Source organism: Osmerus eperlanus, chromosome 17, assembly GCF_963692335.1.
Source record: "Osmerus eperlanus chromosome 17, fOsmEpe2.1, whole genome shotgun sequence".
Taxonomy (NCBI): Eukaryota; Metazoa; Chordata; class Actinopteri; order Osmeriformes; family Osmeridae; genus Osmerus; species Osmerus eperlanus.
In genome coordinates, this window is record NC_085034.1 from 1,925,667 (window position 1) to 1,936,680 (window position 11,014).

An 11,014-nucleotide genomic window follows, 5' to 3' on the forward strand; every position below is an offset into this window, starting at 1 on the left:
TTTTGTTGTTGGAGGAAACACACAGATCGCCCACTGTTATCTCGGCAGCCCACAAGCACATCAATCAGCACAGAGGCTTCTGGGATCGACCCTGTCCCTCCAAAATCAATGCCGTCTTCCAATTCTTTGGGCCCACGAGATGGTTAGAGATACAGTGAGATAATACTCGCCAAGTCGCCAATACAGAAGACCATACGAACTCCCTGATAGCTGTCCTTAATCATAAGATCAGTTTAAAGGATATTTGTGTTTCTTTTCTATCGGTTGATTTCTGTTGGTCTTACAACTATCGTTTTTAACGATGTCCTGTTGCTTTCTGAATAATGAAACATAATCAGAGTAAAAAGAGTAGCCTGGAATAGAAAACCTATGAGTAATATAATTAACTGTCTTATGAAATATACGGAAACTCCATAATTAGTATGTTTCTCCCATCAAGTTATACAAAATAGTCCTTCATGACCATTCATGAAGTAAACGTATTTATCTGCAATATTTTAAGAATGGATGAATACATTATTTAATTTTTTCATAAAATGTTGCTCTTTCGTCAAGGGTATGCTGATAATCTATTGTGCTCTCTGTTTCTCTTTTACTGAACACAGTTGCTCAGAGGTGTCAGGGATACAGCATCAGCAGCGAAGGTGTCGAGGCAACAGCATCAGCAGCGAATCTAGTCAGTAAAAGACTACAAACCCCAAATGTCAGTGCAAATTGTTCGTTTCCCATTGGTTTGTGTCATCCCCTACGTATCCATCGTCTTCTTGTTTGGGTGCAGTCGCTGGAAAAATGGCGTCTGATACAGGGAGATACAGAAGCGCCGTTAGCAAAAGCAAAGATCCTTCTGGCCTACTGATATCCGTCATTAGGTAAGCTCCATAAAACGCATTTCTTGAAATGCATTTTTGCTAAACGTATATGCCCGATTCTCCTCAAATGTTTGCTAAGGCTTTGCTCCGGACAAGGCTAGCTCTACTAGAGCTAACTTTATTGTGTCGCTAGGTAGGCTGGCACTGCAGTCACATCCTGTTCTGTCAGTCATATCGGTTCGAAAATTAACAGACCAGGTGACCAACACTACGATTCAGCCTGTCTAACCCATTTTGCCACATCCAGACGTCCTATTGTCCCTAATCAAACACATAGTTTTCTTTTTATGCAACGTTAAGGACACCATGTTGGCTAGTTTCTCGCTACCCTATGTGTACTGGTATGATAATCGTCTGTTCAGCAACTGGACACGACTCATTCAGTGTCAATGAGCAGTGGTCAATCATCAAACTTCAAGGCACCTTCACACTTCTCTCTTGATCAGATCTGCGGTGATCGGTCAGGGATAGGGTCAGCGGCTTTCCTATGCCCTGACAGTCACTCAAAGGTAGCTGGTCAAAGGCTTTTCGCTGCTATCCCATTGGTTAATTGGGCAATACAGCGGACGGGATCCAACTACAATTGTTGTGAAGCAGCGTTACTTCAGTTGCTTCAACAGCCATAAACAGAAATACACCCAGATCCTACATTTTTCTGTAGCCTGATTAGAAAAATAGTGGTACTTTGTGGTACTAGTGGTAGTAGTTTGCTGCACTTTTGCTCATTATAGAACTCAACAGTGACTATACAAAGTGTTATACAATTTGACCCTTTGTTAAGGAAAAGCTGAAGGAAGGGCGATTAGAGCAAGCACAAGGGAAGTTGGTAACTGTAGTGCTAACAAGTTTATATTCCCCTAACCACAGTTGAGTAAACTTGGTCAAGTCAAAGGCCGAACTTTAATCCGATTCCCCCTATTGGATTTTGTGAACTTCAACTGACTCACCAAGTTATTCTCAGGGCCAAAGGGATACTTTTAAGGACCTCTCACTTTCACTTCAGCTGAGAGGAAAAGGAGAAAGAGGCCTCCAGCTATAATGAGCTCTTTAGGGAGACTGCCTCAGTAGTACATCTCAGTAGCTGTGAGGAGAGAGGAGGTCAATCTCTCTCATGTTCATGCTCACTCGGAATGAACTCATCCCCACAGGCATGTTTCAAAGAACACCTAGGCCTATTGTTTCAAGAGTGAAAACAATCATGGCTGCCTTTTATATCCTTCCTTGTTCAGGGAGAAATTGTTATTTTAGAGGTGATTTAACATTCTCTCCTCTGCGCAACTGTTTCCTCTGAATGGAGGCTACATCTAGTTTAGTGGTTAAGTGTGTGTAGCGTTTAGGCGGAGGCCTTTCTGCAGTGGCTTGGGTTTGAACTCGGCCTTGACCCTTTGTTCCTCTTCCTTTTTTTCAACCTTTTAAAACCTTTTTCTTTTTTTTCAAACTGGTGAAATTGTTTTTCTCCCAAAAAAAGGAACCTTTTGAAACTGTTTTGGGCAAATATAAAAAAAAAAGAAAGAAACGAAACCGAAAATATTTTTCTATCCTTTGAAAAGTTTTTTTTCTAATTCTTTGTACCGTTCATACATTTTTCACAAATATATATTTAAAACCTTTGAACACTCTCACAGCGCTCTCTCACTCAGCGCTCTCTCTCTCTCTAAAAAAACAACAGCAACAAATGAAAAGGCCAGGGTTTCACAGTCCCTCCCTGTGCTTGCGTTCAGGACCCTGTCCAGCAGCGATGACGTGCAGGACCGGGAGACGGAGAAGGGACGCCTGGAGGAGGCCTTCGAGAAGTGCGACAGAGACCTGGACGAGCAGATCGTCCAGCACTACACCGAGCTCACCACCGCCATCAGAACCTACCAGAGCATCACCGAGCGCATCACCTGCTCCCGCAACAAGATCAAGCAGGTGAGTTGGAGGAGGGGTGCCCGTTACCGCCGGAAACCAGCGTGGGCCATTGCAGAGTAGCTGCCCTAATAGGAACACACACACGCGTAGTAGTTAGTCGCAGTAGTGTTGGGTGGATGCATTACCTCGGTTAAGAGGGTTGGCTTTACTCTCCAATCTCATCTCCGGGCCTCATTTTATTGAATCTTCTTTCCATTTGAGCCGAGCACCGCACAAACCTGAGCAGCTGGATTGAGGCCAGCACAGTCAGAGACAAAGTGTCTTGGATATCCAAAGTTAATCAGATGCACGCGCACACAAGCACGTTTTTTTTTTTTACACGTGTTGTTCATGACCAGTGTTATCAGTAATTTCCTCTCCACTTCCTCCACCTAACAATGTCACTTCCTCCACCTAACAATGTCACTTCCTCCACCTAACGATGTCACTTCCTCCACCTAACAATGTCACTTCCTCCACCTAACGATGTCACTTCCTCCACCCAATGATGTCACTTCCTCCACCTAACAATGTCACTTCCCCCCAGGTGAAGGAAAACCTGCTGTCATGCAAGATGCTGCTGCACTGTAAGAGGGACGAGCTTAGGAAGCTGTGGATCGAGGGGATCGAGCACAAGCACGTCCTCAACCTGCTGGACGAGATCGAGAACATCAAGCAGGTCCCCCAGAAGCTGGAGACGTGCATGGCCAGCAAGCACTACCTGCACGCAACCGACATGCTGGTGCGTATGTGTGGAAGGTGTGTGTGTGTGTGGGTGTGTGTTTGTACGTGAAGGGGTGTGTGTTGGTGGTGTGTGTGGGGGGTTTGTAGCAGGAAACCCTTCATAGTAGTAAAGTAAAGTTGCCAACCTACCTAGCCATTTCCTCTTACTTTTACAAATGATGTAAAGTTAATAAAGGACCACCGCTGTGTGTGTGTGTTCTCCCTCTGATGTGTGTTTTGTTGCCGCGCTCTGCAGGGTGCACAGGATGGTACCGTGAATTAAGGGAGTACAGATCCCTCCCTCCCTCAGCTTTGCTGTTGTGTACTTCCCAAATCTATCCGACTGTGTTTAATCTGTGATTATCGGAAGTGGTCTAGACCAGGGAGGAATCTAGTTTTATTGTTTGTGGTGAGAGTGTCTTTGGATTGATGGTCCACTTTGAACTCCATTTGCTTACTTCTGCTGTGTCTCGCACCCGACGCTATCTTGTCAGTGTCGATTCATTTACGTGTCAGTTGGAGAGAGGGGGGGCGTCGCTGTTTATCTCAGCCCGTCACTGGCGCTGAAACTTACTGCTTCACTCTGTTTTCATCTCTGTCTACACCTCCACAGTCTACCCTCACCTCCATCACTGTCTTTCTCTTCTACCTTACTGGTTCTCTATTTCTTCTCTCCTCCCTCTCCCCCTCTCTCTCTCTCTCTCTCTTTTTCTATGTCTCTGACTCTGTCTCTGACTCTGACTCCCCCTCCTCTCCTTTCTACCTCATTCCTATGTGTGTGACTGGTGAGACTCCCTGATGTGTTCATCCCTTCACATGCTGTCAGTCATTACTGCACTCATCTGTCAGATTAACGTTTTCTCTTTTACACAATCCTCTTTGCTCTGCCTGCCTCTCTCTCTCTCTCTCTCTCTCTGCCTGCTCTTTTCTGTTTCTTTCTCTTCCTCCCCGCTGTCTCTTTTTCCCTCTGACTCTCTTGCTCTCTCTCTCCTCCCCTCCCTCTCTCCCTCGCTTGACAGTTAATATTCCTGGTGTGCTTCCTCTGCCTTAGCTGAATGGCAGTGTTACAAGACCCCATGGGGTTGGTAAGGGACGAGACGAGCTCAGAAATCCCCCCAAATCCCCAGTCCCGTCCCCAGACACACACATACACACACTCACGCTGACACCCCCCTCGGAGCCCAGCATGCACCAGAGAGACCAGTGATGGGCTGTCACATAAAAACAGCACTCTTCTCCTCTCCCTCTCCTCTCCCTTTTCCACCTTCCTCTCCTCCTCAATCTCTCTCTATCGCTGCATCCCCCCTGCTAATACACAGGAGGCCTTGTGTTCTTGATTAGCTTGACAGGCCAGGCTCCGTAACCATGTTAACTAGCCCCTCTTCTGTCATCCCAGCCCATCGGTAATGAGTCACACACTCTCTCTCCTGAAGGACATACACACACACACACACGCAGGCTTCAAGGAGTTATTCTATTAGGCCAATGGCCTGATCATGCACTGCATTAGCACATCTCCCTGATAATGCAACTCTCATTTGCATCAACACACACTTGACCTCTGCCCCCTCCCCCTCCTCCTCCCTCTGGCAGTCCCGGGTGACACACACACACACGTGTGGCGTAAATGGCTCTCCAGAGCACTATCATCTAGCCATTAGAGCCCTCAGATAAAAAAGTAATTCACGGCGTTGAAGATTTATTAAACACAAACATAACCGCTGCTGCTTATGAAAAGTGAGACTCAGGTTGAGAGGGAGGGAGCGAGGGAGATAGAGAGAGGGAGGGAGATAGAGAGAGGGAGGGAGATAGAGAGAGGGAGGGAGATGGAGGGAGATAGAGAGAGGGAGGGAGATAGAGGGGGGGAGGGAGGCAGACAGAGGGGGGGAGGAAACCCACGATGAGACAGAGGGAGAGGGAGGGAGAGGGAGTGAGAGAAGAGGATCCATTCAGGAGCAGGGACGAGTGGAGGAACAGGACGAGGAAGACATCCTAAAATCTGCCATTCAGGCTGGGATGCCGGCCGCCGTCGGAGCCTCTAACACGAGCAGCACTGAGACCCAGAGAGGAGAAGGAACCTTGTTATTATTATTCTAGCCAGTTAATAGACCCTCCTGTCAGACGAGACGTGTGGAGAGACAGCCGTCTCTCATTTACAAGACGAGTAAAGAGCTCCTTCTGATGTGCTCTCTGCCTTCTGGGGACCATCAGAGGGAATGTAGTCGACGGAACTTTTTTATGACTAGACTCACTGCTAATGTGTTAGCGCCAGGCATTGCCCAAGTGTGTCGTTCGCCAGTTAATAGTCGACTGTTTCCTAAACTCTGGGGCACCCCGCATGCTGTGAAGGGCGCTTTCACGTACTTAATGATAGAAAATAGTTTTCCTATTAAAAAAAAGTTTTTGAACTCATTCTGTTCCCGTGCTGCAGGTGTATAGACTGATGCTGTGCCCGTGCTGCAGGTGTATAGACTGATGCTGTGTCCTGCAGGTGTCAGCGGTGGATGCCCTGGAGGGTCACCTGCTGCAGGTGGAGGGTCTGGGGGACCTGCGTCTAGAGCTGCACAGCAGGAAGCTGAACATCCACCTGGTGCTGATCGACGAGCTGCACAGACACCTCTACATCAAGTCCACCAGCAGGCTGGGCCTTAAGAACAAGGAGAAGGGGCGGCCTGGACAGAGGTGAGGCTAGGGGGAGGAGGGCAGGCCTGGACAGAGGTGAGGCTAGGGGGAGGAGGGCAGGCCTGGACAGAGGTGAGGCTAGGGGGAGGAGGGCAGGCCTGGACAGAGGTGAGGCTAGGGGGAGGGTGTGGGTAGGGGGATGCTGTAGGAAGGAGGGGGGAGGCTGGGGTGAGGCTGGGTGAGAGGAAGGCTGGTGTTAGGGGGTGTTACAACTACTCACTTCTGTGTATGTCGCTTTAGATAAAAGCCTCTGATAAATGAATAAAATATAAATGTGATGTAAAATGCAGGGTTGAGTCTGGGGGGAGGGTGGATCGGAGCTCTTCAGGATGATGGACTGTGAGTGGGAGATTAACACCATAACGGATCGTTTCAATGTGGGAAGAAAATCTGTGAAGTTTCAAAATGTTTAGTTGACTTTTCGGAGGAGTGGGCGTTTATAAATATAATGGGGTTGGATGAATTAAAACTTTTAAAGTTTACCCGTTCTCCCACATCGCTATTCGCAACACATGTCCAACTGGGTGGCTTTCTCATCCTTGAACTTCAAAAAATATATATTTTTTGCTGCTATGCCATTAAATGCAAACTAGCAAATGCTTCTTATTCAGATAGCTGCTAGAATAATAATGTGACTATTTTCCTGGGTCTGGCAGAGTTAGTAGAGTATTAGACTTCCTGTTAGAATGCTCCATGTGAGGCAGTAGACTAGATGACTTCCTGTTAGAATGCTGTCGGCTCTACCTGCCTCCACCCAGCTGAATCCTCTGTGCCAAGACGCAAGCCAACATCACATTAGGGCAACACAGGAAACTGACCTTAGAAATGTGTGTGTGCATGGATGTTCAGATGTGTGTATGTGCATGCACACACGGATGTTAATAACTGTGTGACCCTGTGTGTGCCTGCCTGCCTGCCTGCCTGTGTGTGTGTGTGTGTGTGTGCGTGCGTGCGTGTGTGTGTGTGTGCGTGCCTGCCTGCCTGCCTGTGTGTGTGCGTGCGTGCGTGCGTGTGTGTGTGTGTGTGTGCGTGCCTGCCTGCCTGCCTGTGTGTGTGTGTGCGTGTGTGCGTGTGTGTGTGTGTGTGTGCGTGTGTGCGTGCCTGCCTGCCTGCCTGTGTGTGTGCGTGCGTGCGTGCGTGTGTGTGTGTGTGTGCGTGCCTGCCTGCCTGTGTGTGTGCGTGCGTGCGTGCGTGTGTGTGTGTGTGTGTGTGCGTGCCTGCCTGCCTGCCTGCCTGCCTGCCTGTGTGTGTGTGTGTGTGTAGACCCCCACAGTAATTACGCTGCAGAGCCTTGCTGAGGTGTGTAGATGTATTAGCTGGGGTTAGGGAGTGACAGGTGTTAGCCCCCGTAGCGGGGCAGATGCTAACAGAAGAACAGCTCCATACACCACAGTCACTTACCGGGGCTCTCACCCCCCGCTCAGGCTCACAGCCACGCCCCTCGCCAGCCGCCGCTGACGGGGGAAGTGGCTCATTGTGAAGCTCCCCCCGTTTGCACACACAGCGGAGGTGTGTTGTGGTGGGAGGGTGGTGTGGGAGGGTGGGTGGTGGTGGGTGGTGTGGTGGGTGGGAGGGAGGGTGGGTGGGAGGGTGGGTGGGTGGGAGGGTGGTGTGATGAGGCAGACGGAGGGTGTGGGCCCGTCGCAGCCATTTCCTGTTTCCCCCTTTGCGTAATTGCAGCGTTTTGAGGGAGGGAGGATGATGAGGTGATGGTTGATGTAAACATGACTTGTGGGAACCCTTAAAGGAGGTTGTTGATGCTGAAGCCGGTTCTCTCTGTTTCCCTCCAGTTCTACGGCCAAAGACACATCTCCGCTCCCCATCACGGACGTGAGCAGTCTGTCCACCCCTCGAAAGCTGATGGACTCTTCCCAGTTCAGCACCCCTGGCTCCAGCAGTGGTGCGCCCCAAACCGTACCACGACTCAAAGAGGGGGGGGGGGGGGGAAGAGATGGAGAGGAAAACAAAAAAAGGGTTGGGACAAACAAAATTTGAGTTCCTGTTTTAAATCCAAGAGTAAATGAACTCATTTACTCTTAGAGGGTGATGTTCGCCACGATAATGAAATCATTAGCAAGGATCTCATCGCTGCTTTTACATTAGCATCCCATTAGAGGTGTGTTGCAGCGACGACTACAAGCTAATATACACACCTCACCCAGAGACGTTTATCCCTTCCTCTCACACACACACACACACACACACACACACACACACACACACACACACACACACACACACACACACACACACACACACACACACACACTCGTTCCCTCCACACCTTCCTTTTGTATCTCTTTCCCCACTCCCCTGTAGCCAGTCACATACATCACAGCATCATTAGGGCGGTATCACAGTCCGTACATTCCCATGGTAACATCACAGATTTCTGCCCCTCCATATGTGCCATTAGTCACCACGCATCACTGTCAACACAGGCAGCATTCATTACAGCTCACATGGGAATCGCCCTCATCTGAGTGGGAGAGTGCTCTCTAAATCAATGTGTGCAGTGTTTGTCTGTGTGTGTGTGATCTCTACAGTGTGTGTCTGTGTGTGTGTGTGTGTGATCTCTACAGTGTGTGTCTGTGTGTGTGTGTGATCTCTACAGTGTGTGTGTGATCTCTACAGTGTGTGTCTGTGTGTGTGTGTGATCTCTACAGTGTGTGTGTGATCTCTACAGTGTGTGTGTGTGTGTGTGTGTGTGTGTGATCTCTACAGTGTTTGTCTGTGTGTGTGTGTGTGTGTGTGTGTGTGTGTGTGTGTGTGTGTGTGATCTCTACAGTGTTTGTCTGTGTGTGTGTGTGTGTGATCTCTACAGTGTTTGTCTGTGTGTGTGTGTGTGATCTCTACGGTGTTTGTCCCAAGGCTGTGGGAATGCCAGATGTAGGAAAGAAGTTCTGCATAAAAGTAGAATGAGATACGTTGCTACCCCCCCCCCCCCCCCGCCTCCCCCATGAACCACCCTCCCCTGTTCGCTCACAAACAAGCCTGTCCCCCCCCCCCTCCCCACCGCCAACCCTCTCCAGAACAGCAAAGATTTACTTCCACCCACCACAATTGCTCATGTTTGCGTGTGGGTTTTGTCTTCAATAATACAGGTAGAGAGCACTATTGATTCACACCCAGGGCCTAACTCAGTTCCCAACGCTCAACTGCACCTCTCTCCTCACATTAGCCACAAATGCTAGCAATTAGCCTCCGCCGCGCGCTAAGTGCCGCGCTAGTGACGACAGTCACGACGTTAGCTGCTGCTTCCATCAACGGTGCCTCGCTAGACGCTTCTAATGGCCCCGGCGCACCTCATTTACGGATGTTAATTGTCGTAAATATTACGCAAACTGCGGGGAGGTTGGGGGGGAGGGAGGGAAGTCCATTACTTTGCCATAAACATTAACTCTCTTAGTGTTAGCCTGCTTTGATGGGATTTTGGGGCTGAGTCAGAGCGGAGGGAAGGGCTCTTCTCCGTTTAGATGCTAATAGGACGGCTGTGGAGGAGGGGGAGGACAGGAAGGAGGAGGGGGAGGACAGGAAGGAGGAGGGGATGCAGGTGTGCTGAAGACAGACTGAGGTGCAAATCTGTTTGTTTTCTTTCCTAACTGGGTTTCCCTGAAGACTGGGTATAGTACAGGGAGATATGGAGGGATACTAAGCTAATGATCGTGTGCTAGTGACAATAACACTGTGCCTCCCCGTATGTGTGTGTGTGTCTGTCTGTGTGTGCGTGTGTGTGCGTGCGCACAGTGCGTGACCTGCAGACTCAGCAGGATGCCCGTGAGGATCTACCAGAGGTGGACCCAGAAGAGAACAGTGCAGAGTTCATGGGCATCCTTATCAAGGTACACACACACCACACACACACACACACACACACACAGTGGCGAGGAGGGCCTGCTGAGGTGTTCCTGGTCCCCTCCTCCAGGGCCTGGCCAAGCTGAAGAAGATCCCGGAGACGGTGAAGGCCATCATGGAGCGCCTGGAGCCGGAACTCAAACAGATCCTCAAGAGATCCACCACCCAGATCGCCGACCACGCCTACCAGAGGGGAGAGAACCTGGCCAGCCAGCCACGGTAAGCAGGGAGGGGGGAGAGGGGCCGGAGAGAGGAGGGAGGGGGGTGGAGGAGGAGGGTGGAGGAGGAGGGAGGGGGGAAAGAGAGAGGAGGGAGGGGGGGAGGGGGGCAGAAGAGAGGAGGGCAGGTGGAGGGGAGGGGGGCAGAAGAGAGGAGGGAGGGGGGGAGGGGGGCAGAAGAGAGGAGGGCAGGTGGAGGGGAGGGGGGCAGAAGAGAGGAGGGCAGGTGGAGGGGAGGGGGGCAGAAGAGAGGAGGGCAGGTGGAGGGGAGGGGGGGCAGAAGAGAGGAGGGCAGGTGGAGGGGAGGGGGGCAGAAGAGAGGAGGGCAGGTGGAGGGGAGGGGGGCAGGTGGAGGGGGGCAGAAGAGAGGAGGGAGGGGGGGAGGGGGGCAGAAGAGAGGAGGGCAGGTGGAGGGGAGGGGGGCAGAAGAGAGGAGGGAGGGGGGGAGGGGGGCAGAAGAGAGGAGGGAGGGGGGGGAGGGGGGCAGAAGAGAGGAGGGCAGGTGGAGGGGAGGGGGGCAGAAGAGAGGAGGGAGGGGGGTGGAGGAGGAGGGAGGGGGGCAAGAGGGAGGGGGAGGAGGGCAGGAGGAGGGGAGGGGGGATGCACATGTGTGCATATTGACTTGCGGAAGTTCAAGTCGAGGCCTGTTGCTATGGAAACTCCACCCAGAGCAGGGTTGTCTGGGAAAGGCGTCCTTGCATAATGCAGACATGGATAGCTCTACAGACAACGGCCAGCTTTCTGCTCTCGGGTTTGGACCAATCGCTTTGCTTTTCC

General features: G+C 50.8%; 1 protein-coding gene across 1 annotated transcript in view; it reads left to right on the plus strand.

Annotated features, from left to right (window-relative positions):
• The first annotated feature begins 657 nt into the window (after window positions 1-657).
• exoc4 (exocyst complex component 4) overlaps window positions 658-11,014 on the plus strand; it is a 26,655-nt gene continuing 16,298 nt past the window's right edge. The window contains exons 1-8 of the mRNA XM_062483631.1: window positions 658-676; window positions 779-869; window positions 2,591-2,780; window positions 3,307-3,501; window positions 5,974-6,164; window positions 7,955-8,064; window positions 9,912-10,006; window positions 10,090-10,238. Of these exons, the coding sequence (XP_062339615.1) occupies window positions 790-869; window positions 2,591-2,780; window positions 3,307-3,501; window positions 5,974-6,164; window positions 7,955-8,064; window positions 9,912-10,006; window positions 10,090-10,238 (1,010 nt within the window). The 5' untranslated portion in view covers window positions 658-676; window positions 779-789. The remainder of the gene's footprint in view (window positions 677-778; window positions 870-2,590; window positions 2,781-3,306; window positions 3,502-5,973; window positions 6,165-7,954; window positions 8,065-9,911; window positions 10,007-10,089; window positions 10,239-11,014) is intronic.